General features: G+C 43.0%; 1 protein-coding gene across 2 annotated transcripts in view; it reads left to right on the top strand.

Moving 5' to 3' along the window:
* Nucleotides 1-22,547, top strand: part of si:ch211-169p10.1 (FERM domain-containing protein 4B) — a 90,010-nt gene that overhangs the window by 48,954 nt on the left and 18,509 nt on the right. For both annotated transcript variants that reach the window (XM_034171831.1, XM_034171830.1), the window contains exons 2-5: nt 16,031-16,171; nt 17,401-17,521; nt 17,592-17,722; nt 22,265-22,378. In XM_034171831.1, the coding sequence (XP_034027722.1) occupies nt 16,124-16,171; nt 17,401-17,521; nt 17,592-17,722; nt 22,265-22,378 (414 nt within the window). In that variant the 5' untranslated portion in view covers nt 16,031-16,123. The remainder of the gene's footprint in view (nt 1-16,030; nt 16,172-17,400; nt 17,522-17,591; nt 17,723-22,264; nt 22,379-22,547) is intronic.

The raw sequence follows: 22,547 nt of genomic DNA, 5'->3' as shown, positions 1-22,547 counted from the left end.
GTCAGTAGGGGGAGCTGTGACCCCACGGAGCGCAGGGGCTGTGGAGCGTGGGGAAGGCGGAGCTCGATCGGAACCGGAAGGGAGAGGGACGACGCGTGCCTGGCCACGCCCTTCGCCTCGTTCCCGACGGCGTTCTTCTAACCGGTTGTCGAGTCGTATGACCAGATCGATGAGCCCGTCTAAGTCCCGCGGTTCGTCCTTCGCCACCAGGTGCTCTTTTAGGACCAATGACAGTCCGTTTACAAAGGAGGCGCGGAGGGCAGTGCTATTCCAGCCGGATCTCGCCGCCGCGATGCGGAAGGCGACTGCATAGGCAGCTGCGCTCCGACGCCCCTGTCTCATTGACAGTAGTGCGGTTGAAGCGGACTCTCCTCTGTTGGGATGGTCGAACACCGTTCTGAGCTCCCGTACAAACCCAACGTATGTATGAAGGAGCCGTGAGTTCTGCTCCCAGAGCGCTGTAGCCCAAGCGCGTGCCTCCCCGCGAAGCAGATTTATTACATAAGCTACTTTGCTAGCATCAGTCGCGTACATCACGGGACGCTGTGCGAAGACGAGCGAACACTGCATCAGAAAATCCGCGCACGTCTCCACACAGCCTCCGTACGGTTCTGGAGGGCTTATGTATGCTTCTGGGGACGGAGGAAGGGACCGTTGAACGACCAGTGGAACGTCACTTTCACGCGCAGGGTCCTCGGGAGGGAGAGCCGCAGCGGCGCCCGAAGGGCGCGCCTCCACTTGTGCGGCGAGAGCCTCCACCCTGCGGTTTAGGAGAACGTGCTGCTCGGTCATTAAATCGATCCGAGAGGTGAAAGCGGTGAGGATCCGCTGCAACTCACCGATTACCCCTCCCGAAGCCGCCGACGCGCCTTGGTCTTCCATTGGCCGTTCAACAGCCGGTTGACGCCCCTCGGGGTCCATGACGCTGGCCGAGATATCCTGTTGTGAAAGTGTAGGTACACGGACCCACAACAGGGGGCGTAATGAACGGACAATGGAGAAAGGTGAATAACAAGTTTTACTGTTGTGAAACGAGCACAACGAATACAACAATTAACAATTTGGGGTCGAATCCGCTGGTGTCGTGTGGGCAGGCTCGAAGGTAGGAGACGTCCGTCTCAGTCGAACCGGAACCACCCAGATCTCCTCTGCCACCGAACCCTGGAAATACTGGAACCGCCAAGTCCCGAATTCCCAGGTGGCCACTGCCTCCGCTCGTCGGATCCGGTACTGCTGGCGGGAGAGAGCAACAACACACAGGTGTGGATGCGACAGCACCCAGTAACGGAGAGGGGAAGAGCCGCCTCCACCTCTTGTCAATATATAGCAGGAAGGTGAGTACTTATCCAAGCAATTTAGCTATCAGTAGTCAGCAGTCCTGAAAAGGTTTAACAAGTTTTAGCTGGTTATTCAGTATATGAATGCAGAGAACGTTACCTCAGTCTTAAGGCGATATCTCGGCACTGAGGTGGAGACGCCGTCCTGATGATATACCCCCGGGCTGAGTGGAGTCAGCTGTGTCCAGTAATGGGTGACAGCTGTCACCCTGACTGCTCTCGTACGGCGGCGGCGCCCTCTGGTGCCTGGAGCCCGCACTCCAGGCATGGCGCCCTCTGGTGGTGGTGGGCCAGCAGTACCTCCTCTTCAGCGGCCCACACAACATATATACCAAAACATCATCCGCATATAGAGCAACTTTATGGCCATCTCCATTCATAGAAATGTCTTTAATACTGTCTGTCTGTCTCAATCATATGAAGGGTCAAAGTGATCAAAATTAATTGAAATAGTGAATGTGGTAAATATGAATGCAGTAAAACATAGATTGTGGTAAAAATGAAAGCAGTAAAATTTTGAATGTGGTGAAAATGAAAGCAGTAAAACAATTAATGTGGTTAAAAGTGAAAGCAGTAAATATTGAATGTGGTAAAAAATGAAAAGGGTAAAACTGGACATGATAAAAATGGAAGGTGTGAAGTACTGAACATGAAAATGAGTGACTTAAAAAAACATCTGATTAATATTGTCCCTTTGAAAATGAGAATCGTTAAATTTGGATACCATTAAAATAACATTATGGTAAATATTAATCTTATAAATATTATGTCTTAAAAATATAACATTGGCTAATTTAATTCACTGCCTCGATTTTAGCACCTCCACTTTACCCACTTCAATTGTATCATTTGCTGTGCTCAATTTAATGTTGAATGTTTTCATTCACTGCCTCAATTTTACCACCTCCACTTTACCCACTTCAGTTTTATCATTCACTGCGTCAACTGTGTAATTTTGCTCACTTCCGCTGGATCGGAATATGGCAGCAGCCACTTTGTGACAGCGGACATTTGTAGTCCAGAGCAACTGCGCATGTCCATGACCGCAGGGTGGCACCATTGGGAGTCGCAGGCGAAGAGTGCCCAAGGGCTTTTCTACTTCACAAAAATAGCACTACTCGGCTCGACTCTACTCTTTTTTTTTTTTTGCTTTTCCACTAGGGTTAGTACCTGGTACCGGGTGCTTGTTTTAGTACCTGCTCAGGAGCGGCTCCAAGCGAGCCGAGCTGATACTAAAATGTGACGTCAATAGGCTCCCGGCCACTGATTGGTCAGAGAATGTCGTCGCTGGATGAGTCATGAGCGCACCGTCCGAGACGAGAATTAAACCCTCCATTTTTAAATAGTCACAGTGGTGTTACAGAAACCGGGTTTTCCTTTCGTTTCACGGCGAGTTTTTTTTTATTTATTTTTTTTACTCACATTGGTCTGTGGATGAGTTGCAGACGTTTGTGTGTGGTGGCGGAGGAGAGAATACAGAGAGGTGGATGAAGCGACCCGAAATGAGAAAATCTCCCAGTCTTTGGCTGTTCATCGGTACCGGACATTACAGCAACACAGAGAACAGCTGAAAAATCTTAAAAGTGATTACAGGACCACAACGACCGGAGTAGGTCAGACTGTAAGGGCTGGAAACAGTTTGACCGAAGGAACGCTGTTTACTGACGGGAGGCAGGATGACCGCGACTCAGCCACAGCTTTTTGGAAGCGACGGATGGTAAGTGTTTTTTGTGACTTTGTCTGTACTCTGCTTGAAAGCACCATTTAATGTTACTTATCCCATTGGTGGGAAGCACACTTTAACAAACGAAGATTTTGAGTCTAAACTTGTGTTAAAGTAACATCGTTGTCTCCAGAGCCGGCCCAAGCCTTTATGGGGCCTTAAGCAGAATTTCATTTGGGGGCCCCCCTACCGTCACCTCAGCACCAGATTCCTCATTATTCCATAGGCTACACTGTTATGTGTGTAACGTACCCACAATCATTAGCATTATTTGAAATTATCTTACATCATACAGGTGTCATTCTTGTTTTTAACCTTAAAGGGGTAGCAAACTCATAAATATGTTTTAATTAACTTCTACATACAGAGTGATGTATAAGTATGGCTCATTAATTATTTGAAAGAAACATCAGCAGGCAGGAGACTGCATTTATAATAAACACGTTAAATAGTTTAATTTCTTTCAGATGTACAATGGTGTGCAAAATGTTCAATATCCAAATACAAAATAGAATCAAATGACATTCACATTATCTTACAGGAAAATAAAGTTGTAATCAAAATTAAATACTTAAATAATCTCCTAAATGAACATAGAAATCCACAACATAACAGCAATGTGTGAATGCACAAACATTGCACTGGGGGCTATTGCTTTAACTTTGGCCTGCAAACCATTGAGAGCTGAGCTACTTTTCCCCACCTTTTGCACCAAATTAATCTGAGGAGTTGATCTGCCCTGCTGTTTAACTCTACGTTTTTCTTCGTAAGGAAGACTATCAAATGGTTTCGCCAAAATCCGGTCCAACAACATTCAAATTGTCTGCCATTATGTGCAGCTTGCTACCTAGCTAGCTCACTAGCTGGGACTGGCGCGAGGCTAGTGTGACGTTTGTCCGCCTGTGAGTGCTTTGTGACGGTGGAGGAGCTCAGCAGCACCCGCTGCTCGGTAGGGACAGAAACTGCGATAGAAGTCAGAAAGAGAGATAGAAGTCAGTCTACAAACACAAGCAGCTACAAAAAAAATACCCCACCAGAAAAAGAAGCTCGATTTGTCGCTAGTTGTTTTTAACAAAGAAAATGCTGCTAAGAAGATTAAAAAAGTCTCCGGTTCAACTCAGAACAGAATGAAAATTAAAAAATGCTCCCATGGATGTTTACAACAAAAGATCGCTGATTCGCTCATTTCGCTGTCAATCAAAAAGGGATTCAGCCTCAGACAGATCATCCAATCATCATGCAGAACCTGAGCGTCCGGGCCAGCCGAGGCCCTCCCACTGCCCCATAGACCCCCAGAGACGCTGAGCGTCCGATGGGCGGGACAAAGCCCAGCATGTATCCAATGACTCGTCTCGTTTCGCTGCATGCTTTGTGTCGCTATTGAAGTCTGTGACACTGTTTAAAGCACTGTGAAGCTGCGGCTTTGAGTGAGAGGAAAGCTGCGTCGTTCCCAGTGATAAGAAGCTGATTCTGAACAAAAGTTGAGCGCGTTGTAGCGCATATTTAGTCAATGACGTACACACAACAGTATATATTTGATCACTTATTTTTTGACATTTTAGGGGAAGCTGAGCTTCCCTTGCAGTCTTAGAGCAATCGCCTCTGACTTTAAGACACCTAAAGCACTTTACACTAAATGAACGGAGCATTTCGCAAATAATGACAACAAAAATTGTAATATTGGACATGCAAACCTACCTTTGTCGTGTTGTTTTTTTCTCGTCTTCCAACTTTTTTCTTTTCTCCGCTCCAGAGGGATAATTTCTTTTCTGAGACATGACTTACACTCACTTCTTTCCTCACGATTAGTCATCGACCACCTGACCCAAGCGGTGCATCTAAATTTGCCCAACGGTGGCAGCAGCCAACAGGAGGCATCAATTAACCTAGTATTGGTATTTTGTCAAAATTATTTTTTTTTTTTGGGGGGGTGTAATACAGTTTCGTTTAAATTATTCAATTCAATGTTTTTTACAATTCTTGTTTTTGTTTTTTTTTTTGGTGGGGGGGGTCACTCTGTATTTTCTTTTTTTTTTAACTTGCTTTTGTTAATCTCTTCCCATTTCTACCTTCATTATTGTCCAGGCAAGAGTAAAAAGAGCCTGTTCCAGCAGGAGAATCTGTCCATCCAGCGATGTTGAGGTTGAAGCTGAACTTGGTTCAGTGTGATCGACACAGCCGACTGATCCTCGAAGAAGCAACGGAGGTGGAAGCTGCATTGAATCAGGCAATCCTTGATGTGCTGGGCGAGCTTATCCACGTGATGCATGACCAGGGCGTGTGTCCTGTGTATAGTTTAGTGTAGTTGTATAGTTTGTGTTGCACATATTTTTTTTTTGTATTTGCTCTTCTTTTAGTTGCAGTAAACAATTTGACTTATGTGATTGTATCATAATTTGTCATTTCGGGCTGAGTCAACAGTAAAAAACATTTTGTCATTGACGTTTTGTTGCGATGATGGTTCATTTCTAAGAATTTTAATTTGGGATTTGCTACTCCAGAAGACACTGCACACTACACCTGGCTAAATCTTTACAAAGATGCTGGAATAACTATGTCTAAACTGAGATTTTAGTAAATGGTATTTAACATGAAAAGGTTTAGTCACTTCAGTGATAACACCATTACATCAAGGAATTATGGCTATACGAGGTTTAGGGCTGGGGTGTATAATTCTACTGGATGACTTATACCAAACCAGAAGTAATTTATTCAGATATTTTGAACAACCAGTTTCACTGTCTGTTTACTTCCATTTACATTTATGACCCCATTAAATGTAAAACTTATTTTACTACTGGATTTTGCTTAAACGGCTTTTCAAACTGTTAGCATTTAATTTAAATCAGTAAACCTGGGTAACCTTTACAAATCAAATTGATGTTACACAAAAGTGGAGACATTTTAGCAAAAAGTGCAAAACTTTATTCAAAATTCACAGTGAAACATAACCAGTGTATAACATGTAGGCAAATGATGAGAGGTATCCCATTCCAACATGAACTTTTGCAGCGGTGTCTCTGAGAAAACCATCTGAAACACACACACATACAGCATACATATTTTAATTAGTGCTGTCAGGTTATTAAAAAATAATGTAATTGATTACAGGGTTTGTGATTAGTTAATCGAAATGAATAATTTAAATGCAGGTATATTAAAAAAATGTGTGTGTTTGGGGCATTTAATAATCTGGTAAACAGGATGTGGATTATTTCTGTTACACATCAAGCAGGTATTAAGCTGTAAATTGATCTTAAATTTGGAGAAGTGTCTAACTAATTTGGATGGGTTAAATGCAGACAGATTTCATTGTATGTATGTGTACAATGACAATAAAAGGCTGTATTATAAAGAATGTCTATAAAAACAGAATTGTGGGAGTTTTGAAGCTGATTCTTTCTGCATAATATGACACCTTTTAATAATTATCTTATGAAATTTCATATTTAAATTTGTCCATTGAACATTAAAATCTGGATGAAAAACAAATCAAACGTTTTTTAATGTGTTTTAACCTGTTCGAGTTCAGTGACGACGTTAATTAACGGTCATTAAAACCGAATTAACATTTTGTGCATGAATGTCAGTAAACGCACAAATTCCCCACGTTTGATTTTTAACAATAAGTTATCAAAGCAAGTTACTTCAGTATAAAAAGTATTGACATCCAACACATTTATTGTTCTCAGAAACGCGTCTTCATTTACAGACCAAGTCACTGACGTCAAATCAAAACGGAGCAAAGTGTGACTGAAGGCATGATAGGTGCTGTAATTAATTAATCTCAATTAACACTTTATTTTTACAACCACAATTTTAATACTTAATAGCAACAGCCTGCAGTTATTACTTATTTATGAGCTAATGATTAGCTTACCGTCATGCTTTGTCTCTTCGTCTGTAGCAGCTCGTACCTTCTCGTCTTCATATTGTATGAATTCCCAGTCTTCTGTACTTTTCAAGCGTGTCTCGTCTCATCGCCAGCAACTTTCTCTTAAAAACTCACAGAGCCGCAAACACACGGAGTCCGCCATTGTTTATGTTTGTGTTGCGTATAAAACGACGTCACTGCAGTTTGCTCTGCTGACTCTGCCCACGTTGAGGAGGTACTATTTGTAGTAGAAAACGACGCACCCGGAACCAAACCGAGTCGAGCCGAATAGTGCTGGTTCTGTGTAGTAGAAAAGTACCTTAACGTAAGTCTGCTAAAGACTTTAGCATTGACTTGACTGACATGCGCAGTGGCTCTGGACTACAAATGTCCGCTGTCGCAAAGTGGCTGCTGCCGTATTCCGATCCACCGGAAGTGAGCAAAATTACACAGTTGACGCGGTGAATGATAAAACTGAAGTGGGTGAAGTGGAGGTCATAAAATTGAGGCAGTGAATGAAAACGTTCAACATTAAATCGAGCACAGCAAATGATACAATTGAAGTGGGTAAAGTGGAGGTGCTAAAATTGAGGCAGTGAATTAAATTAGCCAATGTTATATTTTTAAGACATAATATTTGTAAGATTAATATTTACCATAATGTGATTTTAATGGCATCCAAATTTAACGATTCTAATTTTCAAAGGGGCAATATTAATCAGATGTTTTTTACGTCACTCATTTTCATGTTCAGTACTTCACACCTTCCATTTTTATCACGTCCAGTTTTACCCTTTTGATTTTGTACCACATTCAATATTTACTGCTTTCAGTTTTAACCACATTAATTGTTTTACTGCTTTCATTTTGCCCACATTCAAAGTTTTACTGCTTTCATTTTTACCACAATCTATGTTATACTGCGTTCATATTTACCACATTCAGTATTTCAATTAATTTTGATCACTTTGACCGTTCATATGATTGAGACAGACAGACAGTATTAAAGACATTTCTATGAATGGAGATGGCCATAAAGTTGCTCTATATGCAGATGATGTTTTGGTATATATATATCTGAGCCTACTACTAAATTTCCTGAGTTGATGAACATAGTGCAGAAATTTGGTAGATACTCTGGTTATAAACTAAACATACAAAAGACCCAACTTTTAACTTTTAATTATTTGCCTCCAAAACAACTCTGCAAGAAATTCCTTCTCAATTGGGATGAGCAATCGCTGAAGTACTTGGGCATTCATCTGCCAAAGGACATCTCTTTACTGGCTGAAATGAATTATACTGCCTTATTAACAAAAATTAAAGATGATATTAGAAGATGGAATTCAAATTCCTTTCTTAGTCTGAGCCACAGAATTGATAGTGTAAAAATGAATGTGCTTCCAAGGTATCTGTTTTTATTTCAGGCACTTCCAGTGGAAATCTCCCAGAAAGATTTTTCAGAAATTGATGAAATTGTTTCCAGATTTATTTGGCAGGATAGAAAGCCCAGTGTTAAATATAAAACACTATGGCTTTCAAAAGAAGAAGGAGGCATAGCCTTACCATACTTTAAAGGATATTTTTATGCAGCCGAGATCAAACCGCTAATAAATATGTGCTCTCCAAAATATCATGCTAGATGGAAAGATATTGAATCCTCAATAATGAAGGATCCTCCAATTAATTCAATTTTAGCGCATGCAAATTTTGATAAACAGAGCAAGACAATTCAAAATCCCTGGATTAAAACTCAATTATGAGTTAGGGCCTAAGCTCATAGACAGCACATTTAAACATTGGATCTCAAAGGGCATAACAACTTTTTTCACTTATTCATAATGGAAAGATGAAAGATTTCGACAGTTTGAAGACAGATTATCAGCTTAAGAATTCAGATTTTTTTTTTTTTTTTTTTTAAGATATCTCCAGTTGCATAACTACTTCCAACAGAACATTATCAACAAAACTGATATTAATGATATTTTTTTGAAGGCCTATAAAAAATACTTTAGTTAAAGGTGCCATTGGTAAATTTTATAAAGGATTTTTGACCAAGAAGTCACACTCCACAGAATACATAAAAAAAAAATGGGAATATGAAGGATGTATGTGCATTCCAGTGGAAATGTACAAACTCTCATAAATGGCGAGAGTTTAGTTGGAAATGTCTGACGTGCTTTTTTATAACACCAAAACAAAAGGCACACTTTGGCATAGATACAGCTGATTGTTGGAGATGTTGTGGGGCTCGGGAAACAGGTCATGGCATATATTTTTGGATTGTCCGAAGATAAAACCTTTTTGGCTGGAGTTTCATAAAGCTATAATTAGTGTATTTGACATTAATAATTTACCATTACAGTTTTCTACCATATTCCTAGGAAACCTTAATGATTTTTTACAGATCTTTAAACAGATATCTTTTTGCAGTTTTGATAGCACCACCCAAAAAGGCAATAACAAGACGCTGGCTCTTTTTTCCACTTTTTGAAAATAAAAATTTTAAAAAATCATGATGGATAAATACAACAATAGTGAATTTTTTTTAATAGTTGCACTGAAAGAATAAAACACCACTTAACTGGCTATAGGAGAGTTGTTTTTCTCTGCAATGACAATATTTATTACACACAGCTCTATGAGCTTCAGCCTAATATAAGTAATAAAGCTCGTAGCAGCAATGCCTAAAGCTCCAAAACTATGCACAAGTAGACCTAATAATTGTCTTAAAATAGTTTGTCTAACACAAAACTCAACATGTGGCTACACACAAGCAACTTATTATTATTGCTATGATCATCTTTGACTTTAATGCTGGAATAAGGGATAGAACTCTTCAAATTGTTGTTCATTACTTTCCATTTCAATCATACAGGTGAAATGTTTGCCCACAGCCTTTGAACTGGTGATTTTCACAGTTTATGCACGTGAAGGCTTTTTTTTTTTTTTTTTTTAGAAAATCACAAACAAAGTTGCATGCGCCTGGTTAAAGATCAGTAGAAAAGAGCGTTCAGGAGCGGTACATGCGAGTGGTAATATGGAGCCTGATTTGCTTCAAAAATACTGGCCTATGAGCGATCCAGTGTTATATACAGATCAGTGGTTCTTAACACATGAATGTCAAAACCTGTGTTCACTTTGGAAACAGATCTCATGTTTACCTGTCTGGCCTCAAATAAATGACAACTTTAAAGGCTGGCAACATACAATATGGCCAAAAACAATTCCTACGAATTACTAAACCTTTGAACATCAAAGGAACCCTAAACGTCACATTTGTTCATTGTTTAATAGACAAAAACACGTATTAAATGAAATATTTGTTGGAAGTCATGACGTGTTGTAGGTGTTGATCAGATTCATCCTTCAGCAAGTACAAAGTTTATTCACAGTCTCCATTAACCTGGCACATAGTAATATATTTCTTTTTTCAGGTGCACCGGGTATCCTTTTTAATACTGTTTTTTTATACGTTATATGTTTTTAGACTGATCTTATACAGTTATACCTCGTACTTTACTTGAGTGCTCTGCACAAGAATTGCAGTGTGAGTACAAATGGAGTATCTATCTATCTATCTATCTTCATTCATTCATTCCTCGGCTTTGGAAAAGCCTCAGCATGTACTATGGATGAATGCAGTGAATGAGTGGATAGCTAAATGACTGAGTCCATCCTCCAAACTTTGTTAACATGATGTTTGAGAAACTATTAATGCCATTTTCCTGTATGTATTCAAATTAAAATGACACATAATGAGGACAAAGTGATTAGATTTTGGACAACTTTGATACACCAGAATAATCCAAAAAGCAAATTTGTTTTGTTTTGTAATATCCCGGAGACGTGTCTGCCACCTGGTGGGCCGGGGTCATACCTCCACATTGGCTTGTGGATATTAGCCCGAGGTTAAGATGGCCGTGGCCCAGAGGAGGTGGCAGAACTCCCTCCAGAAGTTGGAGACAAATTGAGGACCCTGATCAGAGACGATGTCCTGGTGAAGGCTGAATGCCTGAGAGAGCATTACTTCGACTGTTTCTTTAGCTGATGGAAGTTTAAGCAGAGGGAAAAAGTGAGCCATCATGACAGTTAACACAACAGTATTACCCTTTGAGGGCGGAAGACGAGTTACAAAATCCAGGGTGATGTGTGACCAGGGGCAAGTAGGAACCGGCAATGGCATTAAACAGCCCGCGGGTGGGCGGTTAGATGTCTTATGAATAGCACACATTTAGCAAGCATTAACATAATCAGTTACATCTTTTAACAACCCGGGCCACCAGAACCACTGCTGAACAACAAACACAGTCATCTTAATTCCTGGGTGGTAAGATAAGTGACTATCATGCCCCCACCTGATCACGTCTCCCCTGAGAGCCACTGGAACAAAAGGTTTTCCCAGAGTGCAACCTGGAGGAACCGGTGTATTACCTACTGCAGACTTGACCCGATATTTATGCTTCATGACAGAGGTACAGGGGGAAAAGCCAATGATGCAGTTGCAAAATGCTCTGCGTGCGCGACGTCTCATTTCAGAACAGTTGGTTCGTTGGCCTTTGTGGTCTCAGAAGGCAAGGGATTCATAGGACGCAGCCTTTGAAGGATGCGGGCCCTGAATTGGGACACAGCCTCTGTCAGCTCATTTGAAGGGACTGGTATTATGGACAGTGAGAGTTGAGCTGTTTTCTGGCTCTTTGTAATTTTAATTTAACTTTTTTTAACCAGGTTAGTCTGATTGAGAGCTAGATCTCTTTTCCAAGGGAGACCTGGGCAATTATAAGGTTTTCATTTCACCTAACCAGTCTTTAAATGTGGGAGGAAACCCACGTAAACACAGGAAAACATGCAAACTCCACACAGAAAGGCCACAAGTGGGAATCAAACCCATGACCTTCTTGTTGTGAGGCAACAGTGCTAACCACTAAGGCACCGTGCTGCCTGTCTTATTGTCTTGTATTTTTCCTTTGATGTGTTTTATATCTTTTTTGTTTTACTGTATGTGAAGAGTAGAATTAATTATCAATCAATTCAATCAATTTTTTTTTATATAGCGCCAAATCACAACAAACAGTTGCCCCAAGGCGCTTTATATTGTAAGGCAAGGCCATACAATAATGATGTAAAACCCCAATGGTCAAAACGACCCCCTGTGAGCAAGCACTTGGCTACAGTGGGAAGGAAAAACTCCCTTTTAACAGGAAGAAACCTCCAGCAGAACCAGGCTCAGGGAGGGGCAGTCTTCTGCTGGGACTGGTTGGGGCTGAGGGAGAGAACCAGGAAAAAGACATGCTGTGGAGGGGAGCAGAGATCGATCACTAATGATTAAATGCAGAGTGGTGCATACAGAGCAAAAAGAGAAAGAAACAGTGCATCATGGGAACCCCCCAGCAGTCTACGTCTATAGCAGCATAACTAAGGGATGGTTCAGGGTCACCTGATCCAGCCCTAACTATAAGCTTTAGCAAAAAGGAAAGTTTTAAGCCTAATCTTAAAAGTAGAGAGGGTAATTATGGTAATTAATTTTTTGTAAAACCATCATAATGTCAGTGATGACAAAAGTAATTACATTCAGTAATTAGATTTTCTCCTTGGTGAACAGTTTGGCTGCTTCTCTTTCTCATAGTTCTTTTTTTCCCATCAGTCCTTTTTCCTGTTTCCTGTTCTCAGGGATGTCCTCGCTGTTTGCTGCTTTTGTTCTGAAGCATCAGGACATTGTGTCCTGATGCTTCAACACCCTGTGTTTGCTGTCCATGGACTCGAACAGAATGATCTTTGTTTAATGCTCGCTGCCACGGCTCTGCATGCTAGTGTCCATGTTAGCATGTGTCCGTGTTAGCATGTCGCTAACGTGAAAACAAAGTCTTTCAGCCTCATTTGTACTGACATAACATACCAAATAATTTAACTTTCAGCAGCTCTCATTTCATAGGCAGTGGAAGGAGGGGGGCAGAGGGGGCACCAGCTTCCCCCCGTTTGACTTTTTATTTTGAGGAAATAATTTGAATACATAACATCAAATGATTAAATGACCTATTAGTATACGTTTATGTTATACAAAGCACAAAAATTAAGTAAATCAGACAAAAATGAAAGGAGCCATAGGACTGATGCAAATCAAGGCACGTCTGAGCGCAGCAAGCCACAAAATAAATATACAAGTAAATATACAAATGTGTGGGATGGTGTTTTTTGACTATTTATGAGTTCATGATATGATGTCTGTGTGACTTCATTATGAAGTCATTCATATCAGTGCGCAGGGTAATTAGTCAGGTTTTATTTCCTGCCTGTTAAAAATATGGAGTACTAACTAAATACGATGTAGTTGATAATAATTTACTTAATGATTAAATCAAAAAGACTTTGTACCAAAACATCACTTCAGAATTACCAAAACAGAACTTCAGTATTTAATCGAATAGTAAATTTCTTCAGGGGAGACGCCCATACTTCATTTAGCCCCGCCTCCTCAGGTGACATTTGCTTTGGCTGTCTGTTAAGTTGTGGGCACGATACCATGGCATTCAGATCCACACCAAGCACAGACAGAATTCTGCCTCAGTATCAAAACTTATGAATGCCACGTTCGTGCACCGTTGGATGCCGTGCTCACACTGCTTTGGACGCCGCGCTCACACTGGGTTGGACACTGCATTCGCACTGCATTGAACGCTGCGTCGCACACCGCGTTCGCGCAGCGTCGGACGCCGCGCTCGCGCAGCATTGTATGAAGTTGTGCTGGGTCATCTGGGGTCATGTGGGCGGGGCTGAGCAGGTCCAGAGTGGTGTGTCAGCTCGGGAGGACTCTGCACTGAACGCGACACAGGTGATATCTGCTTGATGAAATCAGCCACTGTGTGCCAAGCTCCGCCGGTGATGACATGAAATGGTGCCAAACTCAGTCAGGTGTCAGAGCATGTTGAGGATGATGATTGGCTCCTCAGTGACAGCCCCGCTGCAGTAAGACGCTATGTCACCAAATGTCTAGTTCCGTCCATATCTTTCGACCGCATCATGTTTGTGCTAGAGCTTTTTTGTTTGTTTGTTTGTTTGTTTTCACTGCATGAATCAGTTTTGCATAAAGGGGTGGAGCTAGTATATTTAAAAATTGCAAAAGTGTTTATTACTAATGATGGAATTAAATTCTGAAAAATGGAATAAATGGAAATATTTAAATATAAGTGCAGATTAGGGCAGCACGGTGGCTTAGTGGTTAGCACTTTTGCCTCAAAGCAAGAAGGTTGTGGGGTCAATTTTCACCTGTGGCCTTTCTGTGTGGTGCTTGTGTGTTCTCGCGGAGTGTGCGAGTTCCCTCCAGGTGCTCCGGCTTCCTCCCACATCCAAAGACATGCAGGTTAGGTGGACTGGAAACTTTAAACTGTCTGTAGGTGTGAATGTGTTTGTTTGTCTGTATGTGGTGACAGACTGGCATCCTTTCCAGGGTGAACCCCGCCTCAATGTGCCTTAATTTGAGTTAGCAAGTATAGAAAATGGATGGATGGATGGATGGATGGATGGATGCAAGTGCAGATGAACATAAAGGGGGAGAGCCAGTACATTTTTAAACCTTAACTTTGGAGGCCTTTTTAACTGATTTGCTGTTTTTGTTTAAATACTGATGTTGAGCAGACAGTCGAAACAGTGTTTTGACCTCTGACCTCGACCACTGTCTGTTAGGGTTTGATCCTCGGATGAATTAGAAGCTGCTTTTTCATTTTGTTCCTCTGAAGAATAGTAACTGCGGGTCTGTTCCGCAATTTGACACGCTGCAGGGAGCTGACACGCTGCAGAGCGTGTTCTTCAGCCAACACCTCGAAAATGGTCCCGACCCAACAACCGTTTCTCCACAAACCATCTGAAACACAAAGAAACCTCTTCCCACATTTACCACACTTACCTGTCATTATTCTGAGTGGGCAGGGGTGGTGGACAAGTGGTTATTGCACTTCAGTGCAGAAGGTTCCCGGTTCAAACCCCACCCCTGCCACATTTCTTCATGTAATGTGGAGTTGTGTCAGGAAGCGAATCCGGTGTGAAACCTGTGCCAACTCAACGTGCAGATCCACCTTGGATTTGCTGTAGTGACCCCGAGTGAACACAAGGGAGCAGCCGAAGGGTCTTACTAGTGGGCACACAGACAAGTGGGATTGGGACCTGTGACCTTTTGATCAGAAAATGGTGTCCTGTCTGATGAGTCCCTGCAGAATGTATCATTTTGATGACTGGATCTGGATCAAACAGTACAGTGTTGATAATTCATCACAGGATACAGAAACCTGATTTATTTCCTGAAAAACAGACTGAAGGATTTCAGAAACACTTCTTTGTAAAAGAAGTAGATCCTGGATCCTGGAGACCTTGGCCAGATCCTGGACCCACGCCTGGACTGCCTTATGATAATCGCTTCTTCCTGGAATCATGAACCATGTTTTTATTTTTGCTTTAAACAAACAAACAAGCAAACATGGTGCTGTCACCGTGTTAGTGCCAGTAATTAAACCAGGTTTGACAAAAACAGCATGAGGCTCGCTGCCTGCACCGCATGAGAACTGAATCATAACCCGTTGGTGGGAGTTTTGAGCTTGTTACATGTGGCAGCAACATCTGGCTCACATCTGCTCAGGGTTTGGACCAAACCTTTATGTGCGGTTCAGCACCGGCGTGCCACCACACCAACTTTCCTTTGATTCAAAAGATAGAAAACAGCCACAGGGGGCGCTGCTGGCTTTGTGGTTCAGGTCCTGCCCAGGCATTGCCATGTGTGGGTCACGGTTTGGGCGACCGGCATCTCTGTAATGATGATTAAATACATAACTCGATGCTTTTATCAGTGGCCACATGACCCCGATTGTATCAGCAGTGAGTTGTGTATTGTGATGTTACGTACTCTGTGTGTGTGTGTGTGTGTGTGTGTGTGTATTTATGACTCTTTGCCATGCACAGGGAGGCGGAGTTAATGACCTGCGCTGGGGTAATTTTTACTCTCACTTTTTGGAGAATTGTTTGCTCCATGTTTATTTATCATCCCATTTTTTTATACACACGCACATGTTCCCCTCACGCTCTCTTCTTATCTTCTCATTTTCTCCTCAGGTCATTTGCTCTGAAGGCTGCTGGCCAACTCCCTCTGCTGGCCAGTGTGGGAGCTGCAGCTAATCATCCTGCAGGTGGCGCTCAGGCTCTTGCATGGCCACAGGCGTAAACTACTGGAGCTCCTATGAACCGGGTTACCAGGTAAGCAGCATAAAGACGCAGTGATTGATCCACTGAGGGTTCTGACATTCTGGACCATCAGAGTCCAGATCCAAGCAGCTGGACACGCCCTTAGTAATGCATCTCACACCATGGCGGATAAAACAAAAGGATTAGTTACATATTTAAATAGTTTGTCTGTTGATAAAATCGCATAATCTGTCAGGCTCTCATGGATTTGGGGCTCTGATGGAGAGATGAGGTCACAGTTCCACTGGCAATGCACAGAGCTGCTTTTAGCAGAAGGATTTTTCTGGTTTAAAGATGCATGCACACTGGGGGAAGCTGGATTTGAGCGGAGTTTGCTGTGTTCTGAAAGCATAAGGTCATATTTCCTCACAGTTTGTGCACTGTCCTCACAGCGAGGACATCTAATAACTGCTGCGCCTCCTCCCCAACAGAATCTGTCGAGTGCACTGAGGTCCAGATAAAAAAAGATTAAAAAGCACACAGAGTGCTATCTTTGTCTTCATAGTCTGACCTGGAACAGCTGCCCTCCTTGCTGCTGCGCTGAGTTCTGTGCTCTCTCTGTTCATGCAGAATTTGTACCCTGTACTGGAGCTTTGGGCAATCAGAAGCCCAGTTTGAAGCATTGGACAGCCATAGGATAGGAACTCATGATTGTTGCAAAAGTAAATAACAACAAGACGACAAAATGGTAAACAAACGTGCAGGCAGTGGGAAAGCTCGGCACCAGATGTCCACTTAAAGTTTTGAGCATGCACAAAAGTTTTTGACGAACTCAGCAGACATCAGCTGACAAGAAACTTATTTTGAGGATGGAAAAAGACTTTTGTAGGACAGAAATTACCACAAACTTAGGAACAGCTCCTGATAGGTTACCTTGTTCCGTCATGGTGTGACAGGGGCTTTAGAGATGGTGCAATGAGCTCATAATTGTCTCTAGAGCATTTGTGGTTCAAACGCGCAGAAATACTACTTCCTGATGTACAAGTAATAGGATGTGGTTCGAATCACTCGACTCTCAGTTCAGTTGGTCATTCTCTCAGCTGCAGAATTTCAAATGGCTGAATGAAACAGGAGTCAAATGGTTCATTTCATTTGGTTCTATAGAACATTAACTGAACCACAAGTTGAAGGGTTTGTTCTGTTTAATGTGTCAATCAGACACACGGTAAATAAACTTACAGAGTAAGATGTTATGACGCTCTTGTGACCTTTGACCTTCTTGTGAACAATGTCGTTTGTAGGTGAAAGAGTGCGGGTGGGACGGCGAGCACGAGTCCAGCAGCGAGGAGGGAGGAGGTGGAGGAGGGGTCTCATGGGAAACTCAAGCCATGGAGGTCAAAGGTCAACTCATCTCTGTACCTGGTGAGCAGGAGCACTGAGTGTGCATTAGTGTGACGCAGTGTGGTGTTAACGTGTGCATGCATGTGCACAGACCCCCTCAGCTGCCCTGACAGGAAGCAAAGGGTGGAGCAAATGGCAGAGCTTCAGGAGAGGAGGCGGAGCCTGCAGGTGCTGCTGAGTACACGATTGGCTGAACTGAGATGCATCTGTCTGCAGGAGGCAGTGAGTAATGTCTTCTTTGTCTTTCGTCTGTTCCCGTTAGGGGTCGCCACAGCAGATCAATCGTTTCCATCTCACCCTGTCCTCTGTATCTTCCTCGGTCACACCAACCACCTGCATGTCCTCTCTCAACACATCCATGAACCTCCTCTTTGGTCTCCCTCTTCTCCTCCTGCCTGGTGACTCCATCCTCAGCATCCTTCTCCCTATATACCCTGGGTCCCTCCTCTGCACATGTCCAAACCATCTCAATCTCGCCTCTCTGACTTTGTCTCCAAACCGTCCCACCTGAGCTGTCCCTCTGATATGTTCATTCCTAATCTTGTCCATTCTTGTCACTCCCAAGGAGAATCTCAACATCTTCAGCTCTGCCACCTCCAGCTCTGCCTCCTGTCTTTTTGTTAATGCCACTGTCTCTAAACCATACAACATAGCTGGTCTCACTACTGTTTTGTAAACTTTCCCCTTCACTCTTGCTGATATTCTTCGGTCACAAATCACTCCTGCCACCTTTCTCCACCCACTCCACCCTGCCTGCACTCTCTTCTTCACCTCTCTACCACACTCTCCATTACTTTGAACAGTTGACCCCAAATATTTAAACTCATCTACTTTCACCACTTCTACTCCTTGTAACCGCACTATTCCACTGGGCTCCCTCTCATTCACACACATGTACTCAGTCTTGCTTCTACTGACTTTCATTCCCCTTCTCTCCAAAGCATATCTCCACTTCTCCAGACTAGACTCAACTTGCTCTCTACTCTCACTACAGATCACAATGTCATCTGCAAACATCATAGTCCATGGGGACTCCTGTCTGATCTCATCTGTCAACCTGTCCATCACCACTGCAAACAAGAAAGAACTCAGAGCTGATCCTTGGTGTAATCCCACCTCCACCTTGAATGAGTCTGTCATTCCGACTGCGCATCTCACCGCTGTCACACTATTCTTGTACATGTCCTGCACTACCCTAACATACTTCTCTGCCACTCCAGACTTCCTCATACAGTGCCACAACTCTTCTCTTGGCACCCTATCATAAGCTTTTTCTAAGTCCACAAACACACAATGTAACTCTTTCTGTCCTTCTCTGTACTTTTCCAACAGTATTCTCAGAGCAAACATTGCATCTGTAGTGCTCTTTCTCGGCATGAAACCATATTGCTGCTCACAGATCTTCACCTGTTTTCTAAGCCTAGCTTCTACTACTCTTTCCCATAACTTCATGCTGTGGCTGATCAGCTTTATGCCTCTGTAGTTACTGCAGCTCTGCACATCACCCTTGTTCTTGAAAATAGGAACCAGCACACTTCGTCTCCACTCCTCAGGCATCCTCTCACTTTCCAAGATTTTATTAAACAATCTGGTTAGAAATTCTAGTGCCATCTCTCCTAGACATTTCCATGTCTCCATTGGAATGTCATCTGGACCAACTGCCTTTCCACTCTTCATCCTCTTCATAGCAGCCCTCACTTCTTCCTTGCTAATCTCTTTTACTTCCTGATTTACTCTCACCACATCATCCAGCCTTTTCTCTCGCTCATTTTCTTTATTCATCAACTCTTCAAAATATTCCCTCCACCTTCTCAGCACACACTCCTCACTTGTCAGCACATTACCATGTGCATCTTTTACCACCCTAACCTGATGCACATCCTTTCCAGCTCTGTCCCTTTGTCTGGCCAATCGGTACAAGTCCTTTTCTCCTTCCTTACTATTCAACTTCTTGTACAGCTCGCAATATGCCTTTTCCTTTGCTTTTGCCACTTCTCTTCTCGCCTTACGCCGCATCTTCTTGTACTCCTGTCTACTTTCTTCATCTCTCTGACTATCCCAAAACTTTTTCGCCAACCTCTTTCTCATTATGCTTTCCTGGACCTCTTCATTCCACCACCAAGTCTCCTTGTCTTCCTTCCACTGTCCAGATGTCATACCCAGTACTGCCCTAGCTGTCTCCCTCACCATATCTGCAGTACTTTTCCAGTTGTCCAAAATTGCTTCCCCTCCAACTAGTGCTTCTCTTAATGCTCGCTAAATTTCACACAACAGTCTTCCTCCTTCAGCTTCCACCATCTGATCCTTTGTTGAGCTCTCACTCTCTTCTTCTTCTTCTTTACCTCTAAAGTCATCCTACAAACAACCATCCTATGCTGTCTAGTGACACTCTCTCCTGCTACCACCTTACAGTCTCTGATTTCTTTTAGCGTACATCTCCAATAAAGAATGTAGTCCACCTGTGTGCACCTTCCTCCACTCTTATATGTTACCCTGTGCTCCTCCCTTTTCTTAAAGTAGGTATTCACCACAGCCATTTCCATCCTTTTTGCAAAATCAACTACCATCTGTCCTTCACCATTCCTATCCTTGATAGCATATTTACCCATTACTTCCTCATCACCTCTGTTCCCTTCACCAACATGCCCATTGACGTCTGCTCCTATCACCACTCTTTCATGCTTGGGCACTGTCTCCACCACCTCATCTAACACACTCCAGAAATCTTCTTTCTCCTTCATCTCACAACCTACCTGTGGGGCATATGCACTGATGATATTCATCATCACCCCCTTCAATTTCCAACTTCACACTCATCACCCTGTGAGACACTGTCTTAACCTCCAACACACTTTTAACATACTCTTCCTTTAAAATGACCCCAACACCATTTCTCTTCCTGTCCTCACCATGGTACAACAACTTGTACCCACCGCCGATGCTCCTGCTCTTACTTCCCTTCCACTTGGTCTCTTGCACACACAATATCTCTACCTTCCTCCTCTCCATCATATCAGCCAGCTCTCTCCCTTTACCAGTCATACTACCAATATTCAAAGTCCCCACTCTCATTTCCACCCTTCTAGTTTTCTTCTTCTCCCACTGTTCGTGGTAACATTTTCCTCCTCTTCTTCGTCGTCTTCGCCCAGCAGTAGCCCAATTTCCACCGGCGCCCTGTTGGGCAATAGCACCGGTGGCGGACGTTGTTAACCCGGGCCGTGACCGATCCGGTATGGGAATTCGATTCTGAGTCTGCATAGTTGGGTTGGCTTGTTTTACACCGGATGCCCTTCCTGACGCAACCCTCCTCATTTATCTGGGCTTGGGACCGGCAGTCAGAATGTACTGGCTGCACACCCCATGTGGCTGAGTTAGGAGGCAGTGAGTGATGTCACACCCTGAAATGAGTCCTGATTGGTCACTTCATTACCACAGCCCAGCTAGTGGTCTAGAAGCAGTCAGGCGCTCAGTCATTCAGTCAGGCACTCAATCATTCAGTCAGTCACTCACTCTCTCAGTCAGGCGCTCAATCATTCAGTCAGTCACTCACTCCCTCAGTCAGGCGCTCAATCATTCAGTCAGTCACTCACTCTCTCAGTCAGGCACTCAATCATTCAGTCAGTCACTCACTCTCTCAGTTAGTCAGTCAGGCACTCACTCATTCAGTCAGTCACTCACTCTCTCAGTTAGTCAGTCAGGCACTCACTCATTCAGTCAGTCAGGCACTCACTCATTCAGTCAGTCACTCACTCTCTCAGTTAGTCAGTCAGGCACTCACTCTCTCAGTCAGTCACTCACTCTCTCAGTTAGTCAGTCAGGCACTCACTCTCTCAGTCAGTCACTCACTCTCTCAGTTAGTCAGTCAGGCACTCACTCATTCAGTCAGTCACTCACTCTCTCAGTTAGTCAGTCAGGCACTCAGTCAGTCATGCTACATTTCACTTGTGAGCAACGTAAGTTTGGTTGTATTGGCCTGATTGTCACTAAACGTGGTTGCATTACACATAGTAACCCCAAGCAGGTTATTGATTTGGGGGTTAAAATGTCAAGGTCATGAAGTGTACGTTGTAAAAATATTGTGAGCGCATTAACTTATTTTTTATTACCAAACTTGATGTGTGTTGACCCCAAAAAAAGCCTCTTAATTTGGGGTCAGAAGGTCAAATATCACAATCACTTAACTGTACTTTGTAAGAGTGTTCTGCAGAAAAGTGTCACTAGCTAACAGTCACCTTATTAATGTTTTCCCAGGGCGCCATGGGTTAGTGCCGACTGTTCACACCTGTACAGGTTCTGTGTGGCTCCTCCCACTCAGTGCGATTTAAAAATGCCACACAGGAAAATGTGCAAAGCAACATCAAGAAAGATTTCCCATCACCTAACGAGCGTGAGGATGAGGCGGAAGCGCTCTAGTCTCCATCATGGTGGTTCTGATCCTGATCAGCATGAACATTATGACCCATGTCTTCACAAATGTTAGTTATTTTTGTGTCCAGCAGATCCACTTGTGGGAACCATCCACTACAAAATGTTTGGAGTCCAAATTCAGATCAGAATCTGGATTTAGAGAAGCTACATGTCATTACATTTTGTAATAAACTGAAATCACATCAAATGTTCAGTCAAAATTTGTGCGCAAAAAAAATGAGTAAAAATGTATTTCTTTATTCTCCGAAGAAGTCGACCTCCAGCACACACTAGCTGCTAGTTACTGAGCTGTGACCAAACAGATTTTTTTTTTCTTTCTGCGTTGTCATTGGTCAGGAGCTGACAGGTGCAGTGCCATGTGATTTTCCTCTGGAGGCGGGGGAAAAACCCCCGTGTGTCCCCCGAAGAGCAGGGACATCTCACCCCAGAATGAGGAAGTGTAGAGCAGAGGTGAGGCTTTTTTTTTTCTTCCTGTTGGTCTGTGTCGGCGTTAATTTGACAACTTTGCGTTACTGCAGACGGCCCCACAGGTTGTGTGTGCAAACACCTCATTATGACGTGTAGTTATTTTAAAGTTAAGTGACCTCTAGTGGCTCCAGATCATGTCACCTGTTGGTCA

The sequence above is a fragment of the Thalassophryne amazonica genome, chromosome 6, assembly GCF_902500255.1.
Source record: "Thalassophryne amazonica chromosome 6, fThaAma1.1, whole genome shotgun sequence".
NCBI classification, from domain to species: domain Eukaryota; kingdom Metazoa; phylum Chordata; class Actinopteri; order Batrachoidiformes; family Batrachoididae; genus Thalassophryne; species Thalassophryne amazonica.
This window is presented reverse-complemented; position numbering and strand designations above follow the sequence as displayed.